General features: G+C 35.1%; 5 protein-coding genes across 10 annotated transcripts in view; 2 read left to right on the forward strand and 3 right to left on the reverse strand.

Moving 5' to 3' along the window:
• Positions 1-19,780, reverse strand: part of LOC129576258 (probable 28S ribosomal protein S16, mitochondrial) — a 78,814-nt gene that overhangs the window by 39,306 nt on the left and 19,728 nt on the right. The window lies entirely within an intron of this gene.
• Positions 1,324-5,934, reverse strand: LOC129576255 (lysophospholipid acyltransferase 5). Of its 4 annotated transcripts, none has more exons than XM_055460967.1 (6): positions 5,791-5,934; positions 5,040-5,148; positions 3,511-4,242; positions 3,329-3,408; positions 3,037-3,249; positions 1,324-2,797 (listed from the first exon to the last, which is right to left on the reverse strand). In XM_055460967.1, the coding sequence occupies exons 1-6, from the start codon at positions 5,866-5,868 to the stop codon at positions 2,525-2,527; spliced, it is 1,485 nt and encodes a 494-aa protein (XP_055316942.1). In that variant the 5' UTR covers positions 5,869-5,934; the 3' UTR covers positions 1,324-2,524. The 4 variants fall into 4 exon arrangements, with proteins under 4 accessions (XP_055316942.1, XP_055316945.1, XP_055316943.1 ...); XM_055460970.1 differs by having other exon boundaries at positions 5,691-5,832; XM_055460968.1 differs by having other exon boundaries at positions 5,450-5,802.
• On the forward strand, positions 10,705-13,833 carry LOC129576254 (sphingosine-1-phosphate lyase). Its single transcript, XM_055460966.1, has 7 exons — positions 10,705-11,319; positions 11,388-11,812; positions 11,879-12,115; positions 12,272-12,481; positions 12,731-13,116; positions 13,187-13,307; positions 13,394-13,833. The coding sequence occupies exons 1-7, from the start codon at positions 11,172-11,174 to the stop codon at positions 13,508-13,510; spliced, it is 1,644 nt and encodes a 547-aa protein (XP_055316941.1). The 5' UTR covers positions 10,705-11,171; the 3' UTR covers positions 13,511-13,833.
• LOC129576240 (sodium channel protein Nach-like) lies at positions 14,347-16,429 on the forward strand. The gene is made up of 8 exons (XM_055460947.1): positions 14,347-14,447; positions 14,550-14,756; positions 14,843-15,127; positions 15,214-15,477; positions 15,561-15,718; positions 15,897-16,029; positions 16,119-16,222; positions 16,287-16,429. Exons 1-8 carry the CDS (start codon positions 14,347-14,349, stop codon positions 16,421-16,423), a joined length of 1,389 nt encoding a protein of 462 aa, XP_055316922.1. The 3' UTR covers positions 16,424-16,429.
• LOC129576256 (uncharacterized) overlaps positions 16,488-19,780 on the reverse strand; it is a 14,548-nt gene continuing 11,255 nt past the window's right edge. The window contains exons 5-7 of one of the 3 annotated variants that reach the window (XM_055460973.1): positions 19,279-19,323; positions 18,264-18,472; positions 16,488-17,127 (exon numbers count right to left, since the gene is read on the reverse strand). In XM_055460973.1, coding sequence (XP_055316948.1) covers positions 16,789-17,127; positions 18,264-18,472; positions 19,279-19,323 — 593 coding nt within the window. In that variant the 3' untranslated portion in view covers positions 16,488-16,788. Of the gene's footprint in view, positions 17,158-18,263; positions 18,473-19,278; positions 19,324-19,780 lie in introns of all 3 variants that reach the window. The other 2 variants (XM_055460972.1, XM_055460974.1) reach the window with 2 other exon arrangements.

Here is a 19,780-nt window from a genome sequence, read left to right on the forward strand (position 1 = left end):
CAGAGCGTGTTATGAGCTGATGTCAGCAGCACTAACTGACGTCAGCTGCTGATATCAGCTGCTAACGAATATGCGTTGCGTTATTGTAACGCATCCACAGTTCAAAATTCATATTCCCCTCAAGATTTGATATCAGCAGCTGATGTCAGTTAGTGCTGCTGACATCAGCTCATAACACACTCTGACTTAGAATACATAATTGAAATCAAGTCATTAAATTCCTTACTATGTAAAAAATTCAACGCAAAAACTGTCAATTCAGCGGAATGAATAGGCATTAAAACTTATATTGATACAAACTATTCAGCAGATCATTTCAAAATACTTACTCGCCTCCTCAGAAGAATTCGCCACTTCAATAAATACAAACCGAATATTCATTCAACGACATTCAAGGTACGAGATAAAATATATTGCTATGGTGACGATAAAACGTTTGAAAGAAATACGGAATATCAAATGCATTATTGAGTGTGACTTCAAATTCAATGCTTGTGAAAGTACAGATAAACCTTAGCACTAGCAATCTGTGCCATTTTTCATGAGGCATCTCCACTCGCATTGAGTTTGTATTGTGAATGTTAAGGTGCGTGCAACGCCCTTCAATGTAAAAAACAATAAAAGTGGAGATGATACACGGGATTTATCTGTACTTTTACATTTTCGCGATGGGCCGATGATGGGTTGGAAATATTGTAGAAACGAACAGAAACACATGCACATTCTCTCTTATCGAGTGAATTTCATTTGGAATTGATGATAGGATGTCAGTGACAACAACAGATTTTGTCACATTCACAAGATTAAATTTTTATGAGCAAAGAATGAAATGATGCGATACAACGAAATGGAAAATGAATACACACTATACGAATGAAACTGATACACATAATATATATATATATTTTTCGGCTGAATGATTTGCTATTCCAATTTTTTTTAAATCAATTTTTTTTAATGAAATTGTTGATCAACGGTGATTAAATTGAGGAAGAAGGAGAAGAATTTAGTAGAAAAATATGGTTTGCTAATGAAGATAATCAAAAATGTGATCCTTTCAATTAAATTATTGATTAATGAGACGATGGTTCTGTCGATTATTGTTGAATTAGCAAATCTTAACCACAAATAAAGAAATTATTGACAAAAATTAGCCTACGGCAGAACCATTTTTTTCAATTCAACAATCAATTTTGCTATGAGTCGCCAAACAAAATATCACATTTGCTTACCTTGGCTTATTTTGAAGGTGAGTGGCGGTCATATTCTCCCATCCTGGACACTTTTTACAAAGAAGCTTTAAGGATTGATGGAACTGGATTGTTCAGAATCAAAAAATTTAAATCACTTTATTGTTGACGAGAGCGAAAAATGTGTTTAGCTTAACAATAGGATATTTATTTCCAAATAGTAAGATTTTTTCATTTTTGGTTTAAACTGACTTGAAACTCCAACGATTTGAAACGGAGGTAAAAAAAAAACAATTACATAAGTTTGAATTGCTTGTTCAAAAAATTCATATCAATGTGAGTGAATATGACAAAAAACTTGAGAGAGAGAGAGAGAGAGAGAATAGCAATGTCTATTGAATAAATTGAATTAAGTTAGAAACGCTAGCAGTATATAATTCGTTAGTCATTCATAAATTAGCATTTTTGGTGCTGGCTCAAAGTGTTTGTCGCTATTAAATAAAAGCAAAGCAAAAGTTATCCATTTGTTGCTTGTGTTTTTTTCGGTTGTTTACTTATGTTCATTTTCACATTAACCCTCTAATGCATACAACCGCCTCTAGACGGGCAACACTTGAACGCCTGTATAACGTAAACCGTACGTCGTATCACATTGCTTCAAAATACATTTTTGTTCTTCAAGGTGTCCTCTATAATTTTATTTTTTGCACTGTTGGTGTACATCATGTGGTTGTCGTATTATAAACAAAAATGTGTGCAAAAACAACAATTTGACAAAATAAATTATTTGGAACACACGTTAGACAAATTTTTGACACTTTTAAACAATGGATTTGATTGTTCTCCGATTTATGTCAATCGCATTTCTTGACATGAGGAATCTAGGATTAAAAAAAAATTATTACATTTTCTTGTATAAATAGTGTGTTACATCGTTGCCATTCAATAAGAAAACTGAATGATTTGTGCTCGGTTCTCGTTTCATACGTTTTACTAGGCAATCTACGAATTTAGAATTATATTATTTTGCGTTTTTTTGTTGTTGTTTTCGTTTTAAATCTCCATGTGGCAGCATATTGTTTAGTCACATGATTTGTTTGATGTTCTGGCTTTTATTATCTTCTTCTCATTTCTTTCGTTCAATTGTTTGCAAAAATAGCATTTACAGTCAATGTTTTGTTTTCTTTCGAGGCGATTGTAGTTAATTTTGCATTTATGAGATTGCAGTTTGTCTTTTTTTGTTCATATATTTTCTTTTCCTTCGAATCTTATTGTACTGTGCACAACATAGTATTTATATGCGAGCATAAAAAAAAGAGCATAGCTTAAAAATACTACTCCTTTTTGCGTTCAGCTTTTTTTGTTCCTAATAATTGTTTCAACAGTGGCTTGTAAATGGGCCATGGCAGCCATAAAAGGTATCCATAGAACCAGAGTGAATAGTGTAAGGCCCACCATTTGCTGAAACTAAGCAGCACCAATGGAGCAAAACAGTAGCCCATACCAATAAATGTATACAATTTTAACAGAATAAATATTATCACTTTGCCCACTAAAGTATTCGCAAAGTTGGCAAACTTTTCGCTTTGAGAGAAAACGGGTTCCATCTGCAGATAAAAAAGACAGAGAAAAATAAAAAAAAAATTAAATCGACTGATATTCAATTCACATTTTGGCTCAATTATTATGAATAAAACGTCACTTCAACTCAAATCAATATGAATTAAATTTTTTGTCATTGAACTCATCGGTTCAACAAACAAAACAATTAAATCAAATCCAATTCAACTTGATTTGAATTAATAATTTACAGTTACAAAAAATCGAAGATAAAAAGTGTGTTTACCTCTCGTTCGCATATGATCACAGCGAACTCCATGGCAAATGTAATGTAGTAACCACTATGGAATCCATGCCAGAGCGCTAGGAAAACCAATGCACCCAACTGGCTATAGTTGCGATTGTTTAAGAACCGAAGTCGCTTATAGACATATTCGGCAATCCAATAGTTTGTTTGCACATTGAAACTGTCAATGTAATGCTGGAACCGTTTTGTATTCTACAAAAAGAAAATTTGGATTTAAATTTTTTTTTTTACATTTAATAATCCATCTCAGCCGAATTGTACAACTACTTACCTCGAACACAAGCAACTTAATATTGGAGCATCCCGACCAATCGGCAACACCCTTTTCGTCGACACCATTAAATGTAATTCCTATTTGAAAAGAAAATATGGAAATTATCAACACAAACCCAAGAAAAAAACAAGTTTAAAAAAAAGTCCAAAGAAAACCGTAACAAAAAAAAAAAAACTTACCAAAGCAAATGGCAACGGATTCGGTGAGCAGCCAGCACGATATATACTTGTATAAAGTAATGCGTCCCCACAATGCAACCAAAAAGAGTCGCGTAACAATACCATGGTTGTTGGTGAAGTCACTTGATATCACATACTTGTCATTCAAATAGCCCGAACCGACAACATTGACGATTAAGTAACACGCTCCAACGGCAGCACGTTTGGCACCAGCCATCAAGTAGCCGTCATGCTTATCAAACTCCTTATTAATAAAGCTGAGATATCGTCGAAATGAGAATTGTGGACCGACCAGAAAACTGGCGGGAAAATAAGTAAATGCGGCCACTTCAAGTAGGCTCGGTTTTTCTTTGACCATTAATTTTTTCTGTGTGGCCGATAGTTCGGATTCGGGTCGCTGACCATCGGCAATATTAAATGCAAGACCAATCAGTTTCAATGTCAGCACACAATGTGGCATCGTCCATGTGATGTCATAGGTTTCAGTAGCTGTTGTATAGTAACCAACCAACAGATAAGTCATGTGAACGACGAATGTCGTCACCACCAATGGTGTTCCATTCAATAGTACGATTAGTCCGTAGGACACCAAAACAGCGGACAAACTGTGATAAAATAGCCACCCATAATTGAATAAGCATATTAACATTCCCGTACCGAATATATACAGGTGATTGATTGTTTTGCTTTGCGAATAAATGTTCCTTCGATAGAGTATTGCCAAAGGATAACCTAAAGTGTGTAAGAAATGAAAAAAAAAAAGACAAACAAAAAACAAGGAAACATGTAGCGGTCACAGAATTATCGTTATCAATATCATTCCGGTGTTTGATGAACGGAAAAATGATGATTGCGTGTGAGGTTCATTCGACCACCATGCGCCGCGATGTGTATGCTGGGCGTGATGTTGTTTTCTTTGACATTGTATCAATATATACAATCAATATACATACACAGTATGGTCGAACCAACCACATGATAGTTCGTCATATCACTTAATTGTGTGTGCTTATGATAAATGCAAGTAGCGTAATTTAAATGCTTTCGGTGGCTCAACGTGGTGCTGACGAAACTACAACGTAATAAAACGTACGATGTGTTTTTTATACATGATATAACTATTTAATCACAATACACACATTAAAACGTGTAGTTCGGTCATGATACGGAACAAATACAAATAATGGCACACACACACACACACACACATGTGAAGGGTGTGAGGTGGCAGCGATGAGAGAACAATTTGCGCGCCTTAGAAATTTTACGAAAACAACACGCACATTCAAACGGACGAGAATAGAATAACACGAATTGCGACAATAGAAGAAGCAAACTGTTTCGGTTTGGTTTCAAGGCGATCGAAATATGTATAATTTCATTTTCAATGAGCCAAAACTAAAGCAAGTCAAGGAGATTTTGTCATTTCCATAATTTTGTTTGCACTGCATCCAACGATGACACCGAAATTCAAGAACAAAATTTTTTTTGCCCGCAAATCTATTTGGTAATGTAAAATAGCCTCTTACCGATTATAATCGAGATCAACAGTCTAAGGGCTGGCTCTGTTGCTCCAACGGATAGTGCCATCCGACCCAGAATGCTTTCCGACCCCGATACCATTTTGTCACACTCTAACTGTAGAGTTAGAAAGAAAAGAATATATCTTTAAAAGAAAAAAACAACTGAACCACACACAACAACTTCACACTTCGATTTAAATGCGACCGCCGAACTCAACAATCGTTCAATTCATTCTGAAATTTGCGCACAATTTACGTAATTATTTATGAGTGCGGAAATTAGTAGTAGTTGCGTGTGCGGTGATAAGATTACTCGGCTACTGCATTTGCAAAATCGAAGTTCATCGATTGTTTGTTGATTATTTTATGATGCGAACGAAACGTAAAGTGTAGTGATAACTAAAACAGACACATACACACATTTTAGCCTAGCCGATTTCACAGCTGTATGAATGAAAAAATAGCATGAAGGAAAAAAACCACAACAAATCGGTCAATATGAATCAATAAACATCTGATGTACTCATGTCACTGAATCCATAATTCACAAAACCATTCACACACACCCACACACACACACACACACACACTCAGTGCAATCGAATTTCTTTTCTTTGATAAGTGCAAGAAATGAAAGAAAACGATGTGGTTGTTTACCCCGTGCTTTAAGAACTTTCTATAATTATGTATAATCTCTTAATTCTGAGTCAAAAATTCTCGATTCCGCATTATTTTGTGTGTATGTTGTTTTGCTTGCCTTCTTTTTGTTCACTTCACTGGCTGCTCGGTTGAATAATATGTGTTTTCTACAGTTTTGACACATTTGAAATGTCATGCTAGTGTTGCCATCGTTACCGCATCGGCCTCACAAAAATCAAACAATGTACACCGCTGTGAGAAGTTCAATGTTGCCATATCAGTTCTTGCGGTGATTGGAGCTCGGGCAGGCGGCAAGCTTTCAAAATTTTAGCTCGCGCACACAGATTGCAATTGAATCGAATATTTCAAAGAGAAAAAATTCCATTCTGAATGAAAAACATACGAGGAAAAAATGCGTCATGATGGAATTTTATGGGATATTAAAGAGAACAAATCAAAATGTTTCTACTTTTTCAAAGATGCATCTAATGCATCAAGCCATGGCAACGCCTACAGTTCCATATTTTCTATAAACCGTTTCAAGAATATTCGAAAGTATTGATTGAAACGAAAACCAAACTCAAGTGGTAATTGGTCGGCATTGTTGGGAATCCAATTGTGTAATGCAGACAAATAGATGGCATCTATGTGTTAGATGCAAATGCAATTCGTGTTTGAAATGTATGGCATCGGTTTAATATCGGTGTTGACCTCTGCAATCCAATCGAAATGCCCAAAAAACACAACAATCACCGGACGAGAACAATGAGAAGTGAAAATAGCAGATGAATGTTCATATGTTTATCACCATGTCTAGATATGCAAATCTTGTGTTTTTTTTTTTTTTTTCAAAAAACGTTAAAGAGTTTAGCAAACAAACTTGAACGACATCTTTTTGATTCTCTTTGGTTTAACGAGCAATCGTTTGCATGGTTAAATATCACCCAGAAATAGCATATTATTTGAATGTCAAGTTGTGTTAAATCTAACACTAAATCGAGGCGATTCACAATTAAAATGCAATGTGCAGCGTGTAATTTTGAAAATGGAAAGGAGTTAACGATGCAACGATATCTTGATATAATGCTAACAATCGAATATGAATTGGGGAAAAAGACATAGGAAAAAAAAGAGTGCGATATAATGATCGATTTGAAAGCAGCATTTAAGGTGTTAGAGTTGTTGTCTATTGTTTTGGACGAGAAAAAGAAAACAGAAGAGAAGAGAAGAAAACGCGGATCGATATAGTGTTCGGTATGGATTTGCGTTTGCCATTCATAAAGAATAGAACATTTGGTTTGTGTGGGCCGTCGACGTTGAGCGCAAACATTTGAGCCGCATCGAAATGTACAAGTACATACGTGTGAAATTATTATGTGATTGGTTTCTTGTGGTCTTTGACATTTTGTTGAATATTGTCGTGCGCGTGAGCGGCCGCGCGCGCCCGTACACTCAAAGCAAAGCAAAAACAACAACAACAACAACATCACAGTTCGAATAGAGTTGGCTCGTTCGTGCCGCCATCGTGGTGTGGTTGGTATTCATGATGTCATTCTCCTTCCTTTTGCGGACATTTACTTTTGCTAGTCGATGAGTATATATGCGGCCGCAGCGAGAGAGAGAGAGAGAGAGAGAGAGAGAGAGAGAAAGAGCGCGCGCGACACATACGCGAAATAATATATGCGCGCATGAAACTGGAAATGCAAACTGTCTGCTATTTGTGTGATATTTTTTCGGTAACAATTAATTCACAGATTAAATCGCATCGTCCGACACACTGAAATGCCCATAAAAAAAAGCGAATGAAAAAACAACAACAACCAAAACCAAACGAGACAACAAAGACGTTCACATATTATCACAATTACCTCGTCAAGTATTAACTGTCATTTGGATATTTGCCATGATCCTATGTGCATACCATCCGCTAAAAATGATTTGTCTAAAAACGAATGAAGAAAGAAAGAACAAAACAATAACAACCAACACCACCACCACCACCAAACCAAACCAATATGATCGCGCGACGAATGTGGACGACAAAAATTTATATATTTTTTATTCATTTTGTAAATATACATTCATATGCAACCCATTTTCACCGTATCCACCAAGTGTTGATGTTCGGTTTTTGTGTTGTTTCTGCTGCTGCCGCTGTTTTTTTTTTTTTCTTATTTGCTGTCTTCATTTATTTTTCTTGCATTTAAAAAACAACAAATCTACATGTGGTTGTGAGTAGTGTTTTGCCCGCTGTGTACGGCGACGATCTCTTTAGCGAAAATATATATACCAAATGCAATAGCTCTCTCTCCTTTTTTTACATATATTCACACTTATTAATATTTTTTTTTCCTTTTTATCCATTGAGTGTCTTTTTTTCCTGTCTTTCGTTGGTCGGTGGTGTTGGTTCATTTTTTTTTTTTGTTATTTCTTCGTTGCTTTTTTCGTATCGTGGACAAATGTATACGATATCATACACACCTTTTAAATATGTATAAGATAGTTTCGTCAAGGTCGTGATGTTCAAATAAGACCCGAAAACGCAAAGTGCGAAATTCCATTTTGTTGCAAGTTTTTGATCAATGCACTGCGCTGCGCTACGCTGTGGAGTGGATAAATTAAATTTGAATTTTATTCGACCGACGAGATTGTGTTTTTTTTTTATTTGTTGTTTTCGGCAGAAAAAAAACGAAGAGCTAGAATAATCAGTTGCGGATTTCGTTGAATTGTTTCGTTGTGTTGCGTTGTTTTATATTTTCTGTGGTTTGCTTTGCATTTACATTGGAATTTGAGTTTCGTCTCCTGGAATAACAAGCAAAATATAAATGAGATTTTTTTTTCTTAATTTTTTGTTTTCAAGTTGATATCGAGTGATTCAAGCGCGATATAGCTATAGAAAAGAAAAACAATTTAATCACGGCCAAGGTCAATCAAGTCTCTTTTCCTCTATCGCTCCAAATTGAAATCGAAAGCGGTTAGCTACATCATAACATTTATGCAAATCTTTTTTCGGCTTTTTTTCTTCTCTCTCTCTCTCTCTCTCTCTCTCTCTCGTTTCGGTTCATTCTCTTGAATTTTGTCTTCAGCTAACACATTCTTATTACTCATTACTCACGAAGAAGTGCTGCCGACTGCAAACGCAGAATTTGATATAACCGCCGCCGCCGCCGCGATCGCTGAGCGAAACAATTCTGCGCAAGATATTATTGCCAGCGTGTCTTTGTGGTGCGCGCATAAGCATTCGCGCGCGCAGTGTGTGTCATTGAATAGTGTATAAAATTGGTCGTGGCTCAACAGATCGGCGACTACACGCTTTGGAAATGGGCGGGTAATCACAGTTACAAATCGACTCTCTGCCATTTTCGATCAAGTTTTTAGTCAAGTGAATTGAATTCGAAGTGAGACCAACACATATTCGGTTTTATATTGCACAATTTTCTTGTAAGCGATTTTCGTTAGAAAAAAAAAATTGGAAATGGAATTGAGTTTTATTTTCCTTCGCGCAAAACCTCTACTTTATTCAGCCAGTACTTGGCGATGACAAAAAAAAATTTTTCAGTGAATTTAAAAATTACATACGGTTATCATATCGGTTGCAATTTTGGATGCTTCGACATTGAAGTATGTTAGATGCGGTGTTGATGAAAGGTGCGAGAAAAAATTGAGCAAATTTCGGTGAGCGTTGATATGGTTCATTGATTTTCAGCCACAACATTGCTGAATGAATTGCTTTCAACGCATTTTCACCGTGCCGATCGCAATTCCAGATGACTAAATTTAATGTTGGATTTTTGGAACACTGTATGTGCACGTGTGCGTCTTGTCAACATAGAATATTTGGCCAACGGTGCAGCAACGAGGGTCCATGGATATTTAGCCTCTCTTTGGCTTTGTCTGTTTTGAATTTTTGTAATATTGAAGCTTCTAGCATATGTTCACATTGCGGTCAGACATAGCCTTAAAGAGGTTAGGTATACTTTGGCAATTCAACACTATATGCACATCATTCACATGCAACTTTTGCCGCAATCACATCTAATTAATTATTCGATATTGCTGTTCAAACGTTTCAACGGAGCCAACAAAGTCGTCGTATGCATCGCTATGTTAATTGGTGGCTGATTTTGTTTTTTTTTTTTTTTTCATTCGAAACGTACAAAATAAGCATTATCGTCTCATATATACTTTGGCTGATTGTAAAAGCATCGGAGATAATAAGAAGGAATGCAGATGTATATATCCAGTTATTCCGGTTATTCGGTCGCATTTGGACATTTGACTGCAAGAATAAAAATGAATGAAATATCAACAAATTTTTAAATGGTTTTTCTTTGTGATATGAAACAAAAACGAGATATTTCTTCTTTATTTTTTTTCGCATTAGGTGTGCTAAAGAGGATGCACTTTCTCATTTTAAATGTGAGTATCGAGTACATAGAAAGGCTCTTCATACGAATTATCTATGATAAAAATTATTAAATAAAATTTCATCGTAAAAATTTCATGCTCATTTCGTATCACATTTGAATTACAGTATCAGAATGCATCACTTGCTTATCTGGGTAAAATCACAATTTTTTTTTGTGGATGTAACATAAAAAATGGATGTTTATCAACAAAAACGACTTTATACTATGATTCATGAAGTTCATGGTGAGTTCATTGCTTGACCAATGGATTTGAGCGGTTAGTCATCTTGATATGTATGGTAGTGTTTCATACTAATATCGAATCCTAGTTTAAATTCAATGTTAAGTATTCAAATAAAAAATCGAATCGAATCCAGTTGGATTTGCTGGTTGTAGTCAATCGTATAGTATTTTGAACGTAAAGTTTAAATTTTAAAATATTTGGGTGCGTTCATCAGATGCGTTGCGTATATAGAATAGATTATAGACGTTCATTGTACTTTAATTCTGTTTCTGTTTCAATTTTCTCTTCTGAATATCAACAACAACGACAAAAAAAAAAATCGTTTGTATGTAAGTGTATGCACGAGCCATAATGTGTGAGTGTTGAATTTCAGCAGTATGTCCAAAAACGGTAATCCAATATGAATCATCGCCTATATTTGACGCACCCGAATGACAATTCAAACACAATGTTCGGTTTGACATTTCACTTACTGTGTACATTCACACCAAAGTGAAAATATATCATAATTTCTTTTTTAAGTTGATTACTTTATTTACTAAACAAAAAAAAAGAAGAAATAACTATATAATAGCAGACCTTAAAAAAAAACAAGCCTGATGATTGAAAGTAACCGTGTAATTTTATGAAGTGCCAAATGAAAGTCAAAGTACAAAACCCAAGCCTATTTTTTCGATAGTCATTCAACTTGAACTGATAAATTGAATGTGATAAGAAATCAGAGCAACCGATTATCAACGTAAACATCTACACATTTTTGAGACACTATCGCAGGTTAATCACACCCTCGTCCAAATCGATTCAGTCTCAGAAAACTGAATAGAAGCGCAAAACAGAGAACATAATATGTACAAATCTTGTGATTGGTTCAGTGGCATTACACGACAAGTGAATGCATTATTTGCAAACAAAGAACCATGGCAAGTGGCATCTATCACAGCTGTTTCGTTAATGACCACAATATGGATTTGGGAACAGATCAACCATGACGAAAGTAAGCAAATTCCATTACACATATTCTAATTAACGTTAAATTAAATACGTCTACTGTATTCATTTTAGCAATCAGTTCACGGACAAAAAAAAAGTTTTTCAAATTGATTCGCATGGTGCCGGCAATTCAGCGTAAAATCGATGATGAAATTGCCAAAGTGTCCGATTCAATGGAAAAAACCGTTCGAGAGAGAACCGCACACTTGGAATACTTTACAACACTGCCATTGCTTGGACTGTCAAACGATGAATTGCTCGAGCATATCGATAAGTATTTGTCACTTGGTGAATACAAATGGAAAGAGGGCCGGGTTTCAGGTGCTGTTTACAATTTCAATGACGAACTGTGCGAATTAGTTTCAAATGTGTACAAGAAAACGGCATACACCAATCCACTGCATGCAGATATTTTTCCCGGTATCAATAAAATGGAGGCTGAAGTGGTTCGAATGTGCGCCGTTATGTTCAACGGTGACGATGAAACTGTTGGAACGGTAAGAATTTTGATTGAATTTTATTTTTGGGAAATGAAAAATAACAAAAATGGCTTAAATTTCAAGATGACAACCGGTGGAACGGAATCATTGATCATGGCCTGCAAAGCATACCGTGATTATGGCCGAGAGATCAACGGAATTCATCGACCAAATATTGTAATGCCACGCACCGCCCACGTTGGATTCGACAAAGCGGCGCAGTATTTTAACATTCACGTCAACTATGTGGACATTGATCCCGTCACCACCAAAGTCAATATTAAGCGAATGTCCAAAGCAATCAACAAAAACACTGTCATGGTATGGTTTGATACGCGTACAATTTATAGAAAATTTTTTTTCTTGAGACGAAGCATTTTTTCTTCACGTTTTTTTTTTGCGTATAAAAATATGTCGCTTTTTTCAGAGTGAAATTTTGTTTGTGCTAAAATTAACATTTTTTCCCAATTTATTCAGCTCATTGGCTCTGCACCAAACTTCCCCTATGGAACAATGGATGACATTCAAGCTATTGCCGCTCTCGGTTTGAAACACAACATTCCAGTACATGTTGATGCATGTTTGGGCGGATTTCTGATTCCGTTCATGAAACGAGCTGGTTATCCACTGCCACCATTCGATTTCCGCGTTAAAGGAGTCACTAGCATATCAGCTGATCCGCACAAGGTTGGTTTTTTTTTTCTTTCAACCACAATGGAAGAAAAATGAAAAACAAAATTCATTGAATTTTTTTCTTTCGTAAATCCAAGGTTAACCTCATCATTTTGATTTAGAAAATTTCCAAGCATTGGCAACTATGAAGCCAATTGACAATGCCAATTTCTAAAAAGACCATATTTATTTTTTCTCTGATAATTTCAAATTTCATGTTAAAAAAAATGTGTAAATTTTTTCTCAATTTCCACTTACACACAGTATGGATTCACGCCAAAGGGTTGCAGCATTGTTTTGTACTCACACAAAAAGTATCGTCACCATCAATATACAATGACAACGGATTGGCCGGGTGGTGTATATGGTTCGCCAACAGTGAATGGCTCCCGAGCTGGTGGTTCGATTGCCGCTTGCTGGGCAACGATGCTCCACTTTGGCATCGATGGCTATGTTGAGGCCACAAAACGAGTTATAGACACAACGCGTTACATTGAGCGTTACTTGCGTCAAATCAAGGGTATTTATATTTTTGGTACACCCGCTACATCTGTGATCGCAATTGGTTCGCGTGACTTTGATATTCTTCGATTGTCGGATGCATTGTGTTCAATTGGTTGGAATTTGAACACACTTCAATTTCCGTCCGGGTAAGAACTGGGACGATTTTTGACTGTAATCAAAACAGAAATGGTTAAAAATAAAAAAAAATATTTTCAGAATTCATATTTGCGTTACGATGATGCATACAATGGATGGCATGGCTGATCAGTTCATCAAGGATGTTACAGCCGCCGTAGCCGAACTAATGAAAAATCCCGAGAAACCCATCGAAGGAAAGGTATACAATAGAAAAATAAAATATATACACTTCAATTCAGTGGGCAATGTTGGTTAATCATATTGTCAAAAATATTCTTGCATTAGATGGCGTTGTATGGACAGGCCCAAACCCTATCCGATCGATCGTTGGTAGCAGAAATCACTCGATGCTTCATTGATTCCATGTATTTCACACCGGCTGCTATAAAAAATACCAAATGATCTAAATTGTACCTTCCACTACTCAAGCAAATTAGGCCGTGATTAATAACAAGTTAAATCGATTGAACATATTCAAATGATATATTTTGTGTAATTAGCAACGTGTGGCCATTATCATACCAATGTAATTGGTTTTATTATTATAAAAAAGTCTTTTTTTTTCTCTATATGTTTGTGCTGATGTTTGAAAAATTATGCACTGGTTTATATTTGTTGAATGGAATGAAGAAAAAAAAAGTGTGTTTATCGGATAGAATTTATCCATATCTTAGTAGCTGACAAAAAATAAATAAACATGTCAACTATGAGATGTAAAAAAAAAATTCCCAAATGCATATTTTTTATTTATTGGAATGGAAATATTATTACAATGTCAAACGAAAGATGAAATCTAATTCATCGTTAAACATCGATAAATATTTGAAAAAAATCGTATAAAATCGTTAAATATCGATTTCCAAAGGTGAAGTGTATGCACTGATCTAGGATAATTATGATTGTCGTGCTTTATATACGCATGTCCTGCACAACATATAATTATTTTCGATACATGAATCATTTTCTCTATTTGTATGGCTCGAAAATGAATAAGATATCTGCTTAAATATTCATGAGGTACACCAAAAATCGTCCTAGAACCTACAAAAATCGTACGTGTAGTACTGAAATTCTTCATTCGACAACTATTATCACAACATTGAATATTTTCTATCAACATTTTATGACAAGACTTAGGTGTCATAATCAAAAAGCGCGATGCAAATGGAATACCGAGTCTGGATTGAGAATTGCATTCAGTTGAAATTATTCCAGCGAATATAACAGAGGCATTAAATATGAAGGAAACAAATCAAAAGTCCAGCAAATCCACGTTTAAAACGTGTCTACTCAAAACTACCAATGAGTACATTAGCGTTTCAAGTATAACCGGATTGAAGTATGTGCAAAGCGAACGAGCAACATCAATCAAGTGAGAATTCAAATATTTGGTTGGAATTTTTTATGTTCAGTTTGATTCAATTTTCTTCCAACTTTGCAGGGTTTTCTGGAGTTTAATACTGATTTTGAGTTTTATATTTTGTAATATTTTGGTTGCACATTTTTGGTTGCGTTACAAGAGTAATTCCACCAGAATGACAGTTGCTTCGAATCATCTTCCATTGCCAACACTGAGATTACCAAAAATTGCGTTCTGTCCAATTACTCACATTGATTCGCATCGTCTTTCAATATTCATGGATACAATGTAAGCCCAATAATTGACACATATGATCAAAAGAGAAATTTTTTCCAAGGAATAAAAAAGTTTAAAAAAAAAAAGAATGTTTTCAGTAAGTTTGAACATTCACGTGAGAATATAAGCCGAATGTTTGAACAATCGTCTGGGTTTTTCACAACCATTGCCTATGATGTAAATGAGTTAAAGGTCCTTCAGAATATTGTGGATACAAATCGGTATTTGATTCAAAATGTAATGGATATGGTGCAGACGTCATGCGATGATGTATTTGTGCGATGCCGTTTTGAAGGCAAACCCATCAATTGTTCGGATTTGTTTCAACCATCGACCAGTCAGTATGGTCTTTGCTGCATATTTAATAAAAGAAGTTATTATAAGTGAGCCACTTTCCCATTCACCACTCTCGATCTAAAATCAAAAGCCAAAATATTTATCACAACCAATCAATGTTGTCTTCTTGCAGCAATTCTTGGGCTCCCGATGGTCGAACATCAATGTCGCTGTTACTGCGACCCAGTCCCAAAACATTCATATCATCGGAATCGGCACGATTTTTAGTGTATGAATCGAATACATCGGCGAGCACGAGTTTATTTGAAAGTACGTTGGCACGGTCAACCGAGAATTGGATTGACATAATACCCGAAGTAAATATGTGCTCAGAAGATGTTGGCCAAACACCGATCGATCAACGAAATTGCTTATATGAATGGGAAAGACAACTGAAGTAAATCTAGCAATTCTTTTTATTATCATTTCTTCCATGAGAAAATATATGAACGCGAAAAATTGAACCGTGTTAATTTTCAGATACTTTGCCGAATACAGAGAATTGAATTGCAAACTGGAATGTATTCTGACTAAAATTGAAAGTGCATGCCATTGTTTGCCATACTACTTCTCCATGTACTCCAAATCGACGAAAATTTGCGATTTTTTAGATATCAAATGTTTGACTGACAAATATTGTAAGTGTTTTGAATGAAAAATAAGAAGAAAAAAACCGAATTTTCAACAAAATATACAATTTTGATTGATATTGGCCAGAGTGAATTTTTGTTAATTTTTACGTCATAAACTTTTTGTTTCTTTTTAATCATTTTTTTCATTTCAAGAGAATTCAATTGGAACATGCTTTTTTTTTAGGGTCGACATACAATCAGGAGAAAAATGATACGAAGAATTGTGAGTGTATGCCGAATTGTGTGGAAATATCTTATCAGGCGGTTACAAGCCAATCAAGATTACAGCCAAATTATTTTGATGTTGGCTCATTTTAGTGGGTTTTTTTTTTCTAGTGAAAAAATGTCTAAAGCCGAAATTTAATTTAAAAATATACTAATTGAAATGATGAATAATTGTTTTCAGCCGAGATCTTTCTGAAGAGCATCTGGTCGTCCATATTTCGTTTGGAAAGCAAGTGTTCAAAGCCATTCAAAAGGAACTTGCTACAAATGTCTTGTCATTAACTGGTTGGTTATTTAGAATTTACTTGGATCATGTTTTATGCTTAAATTCTTCCAATTTCTTCCGAAGCTAACCTGGGTGGCATCTACAGTCTATTCATTGGCTTTTCGGCAATCTCATTTTATGAAATAATTTACTATTTCTGTGTGCGTTTCTATCTAAACTATAAGAGAGACTTGACCGCTTCGAAGCCGGCAAAAAGATAGAAGGGCGATATAAAGAGCAAAATCTCTGCAAAAAAAAAAAGAAGATAAGAATGTCAACGCAACGCATAGTATCAAATTGTCTTTATTTTAGTTAAATAAATAAACAAGCGAACAAAGCAAAACAAAAATAGATAAATAAATAAATATCTAACACTAAGTTACAGGTAAATGAAAGGAAATCATTTATTTTCGAGCTTCGCCAATCAACGAATTCAGTAGAAAATGATTTGATGTTTATTTTTTCGGGATTAATTGGGCAGTTAGATTGTGTGAAATTTTTCCCATATAATTTCTTCTTATTGAGTTGTTGTTTTTTTTTCTTCTTTCAAATGTCTTCTCTCTGTTGTTTGGGTTCGTTGTTTAAATTAATTAAGGCTATAAGTTTGTTGTGGCATTTGTTGACTGTACACGATGCTATGTGGATCGGTGTATTGAGCAAGCTGTGGACTCGCATTGTATTCTTCATATGTTGTTGGTTGGCGATAGCTGCTAGCACTGGCGCTGACACCATATGTGGCCGTTTGTTTGACATTGACCGGTTGCCGAACTGCTGTGCTGTAGCTAACCTGATTGACTCGATCGGAACTCGATGTAACTGGCACATTTTCGGCACTATTATTTTCGATGGGCAACGATCGTTTCCAGTAGCTGCCCGAACTGCCCGAACTGCCCCAGCTATCGTCATGGCTATCTTCGTAAACGTGCTGATGATGTGCATTTTCGAGGTATACAACCTAAAGGCATAAACGCATAAAGTTCTTATATAAAACCAATTTGGTGAATCGAAACCAAGAGTAATTTGTGTACACGATTCGGTGGGTGATTGCGTGCGATTCCGTTTTTTTTTTTTGTATTTTTTTTTGTGGCTCGAATGGAACACTCCCTTTTAAATTTCGTTATAAATCCATGCCTGTCATGATAACATTTAATGCGATATTTTTTGTTTTATGCTGCATATTACGTACTCTGATCACCAAAAAGCGTATGTAAAATGTAAATGACTGAGTATTTATTACGTTCGATCCAAATATATGAAATGATGTTAATGTAAGACGACAAAATGATGAATTTAGAATTCAGGCTTATTTTCTACATCAAATTATATTATGCCAAAGAGTCTTTTTTTATCCCCGTATTGTGTTTTTAATTTTTTTTTTTTTTTTTTTTTTGATAATTTCTCGCTTTGATTCATTACGTCAATGCAAAAATGCCAATTTCAGAAGGCTTTAAAATAGATTACATCGTTTATATTCACATTTCGATTCCAATGAAAAGAAATGATTTTCTTTAAACAGATGTGTTTTACTTTCTATTCTAGAATTTGGTTGAAAAAAAAATTGGTCAGCCTTGTGTACTACTTCTGTGTAGCATTTTAATGGACTGGTAAATGTCCATTTTTGGCCATTAAATGCATTTCAGTGCATGTTTTCAATGTTGATGATTATTTTTGCGTTTTATTTTATTTTGTTTTGTTTTCTGTGTGAATCAACCACCTACGATTTGATTACTCGTGAGTTTTATTACACCAAGTGCATTCTTACGGTCTAAATGGCTATCGCCTATTGTTTATATGGTTATGGCATACTATTCTACTGGACATGTGTTATTTTTTTTTTTTTTTTAATTTGTATTTCGAATGGAATTTGACGATATTGGTTAGACTAAGGAAGAGCGATTGTTAGCTTGGTGTGGGCCATTTAAGACAGTTAGTAGTCGTAGTAGTAATGCTAAAAGAAATCGTTTTGTGTTTATGTGATTAGAGAAAAAATGCGGTTAATTTGGAAATTGAGTGAAATTTGGAATAAAATGGTGGTGAATTGTGATTGAGGCGGATGCATACCTTTTGTGGCGTTTGGCCACGTTTCAAATCCACCCAGAATCTCGCTATATTCACAATCAAACCGATGACAGCAACGACGAAGAATTTGATTTGCAAATGGGTGGCGATGATTTTTAGTAGAAGTTCAATCTTGGCTTTTAACACGGCACCGATTAAGAGCAATTTCATGAGTGCTCGTCTCTTCTTCTTCTTGCCTTTGACCTTTTTTCCTATTGAGTTTTCATTCCGTTTCGAATGAGGTTACGAATAAAGTTTATGCGAATTAGAAAAACACCAAATTCATTCATCCAAACTCATTTGCAATGTGTCTAACATTAAAAGACTGTTTGTGCGCTCGCGCTGACGACGAAGAAGCTTTCTTCTTGATGATGCACACAAACGATGACGCACTGCCATCGACTAATTGATGATGAATGTGAGACTATAACTCGGATATTCGCACGATCATTTGCACAGAAGACAATTACTATGTGCGACCAAATAGAAAACTTCTTTGATGTCCCACACGACATACACATACAACCATATCCAAAAACACAGCTAACCAAGCGCAACAAAATTTGAAGAGAAACAAAAAAAAAATTACGAATCATGCAATAAGCGGAACACATTTGAGAGATTTTCCATAAAAGAAAAAATCTAAACAAAAAAAAACGAATTACGACAAAACATAATATAATAGAATGGATGAAAATAAAAGGAATTGTCTATACTTTGATCACACACAAAAACACACAAAGAAAGAAAGAAACAATATCAGTCCACTTGATGGTTTTAATCACAAATAGAATTTGAGTGCATTCGAGGTGCTCTGAGAATTGAGAGAGACAGAGTGAAAGACTACAGAGGAGAATAGAAAAAGAGAGAGAGAGAGAAAGAGAGAAGGAAATAGCAACAGTGCTCAGAGAAGCAAATTGTTTCTTGTAAAATTTTGCAAAATGAATCATGCTTTGATTAGTCAACAACATAAGAAACAATAACAAAATGAAGATAAAAATAAAAATTGTATAAAAACCATGTGATGATCCCAATTTCGCCAACAATTCAATCGTTTTTAAACCTAAAAAAATACGAAAATCCATTTTAAACATTTCATGGCTAGATACCATTTTTTGCTGTGAAAATTGTGTATGAAGTGATTTTTGTTCGCAATTTTTATTTTTCTTTGATTTGTTGAGAATTTTGAATTCGCAATTCATCGATATCGATCTGTTCTGTGTAATTTTGTTCGTGCCTGAAATCGTTTCTTATTTTTATTTTTATTTGTTTCAAATTTTCGATACTCATTTTGACATCACTTCTCCTCGCATGTTTTTTGATGGGAGAGGAGAATTGGAGAAGGAACACACTCAAAAGCAGTACGACCATTCCACACCAAGTGTAACAAAAATTGCAGATGACCTCTCCGATTTCGCTCAAACTTGGTGTATAAACTTCTTATGGCCAAAAACTCGCAAAGCCAAAAAATTTGGGTGACCTTCCCCACCTGATGAAAAGTTAGGGTGACCCAAATATTG

This window comes from Sitodiplosis mosellana, unplaced genomic scaffold, assembly GCF_009176505.1.
Source record: "Sitodiplosis mosellana isolate CC-2019 unplaced genomic scaffold, AAFC_SMos_1.0 Smas_scaffold_6181, whole genome shotgun sequence".
NCBI classification, from domain to species: Eukaryota; Metazoa; Arthropoda; class Insecta; order Diptera; family Cecidomyiidae; genus Sitodiplosis; species Sitodiplosis mosellana.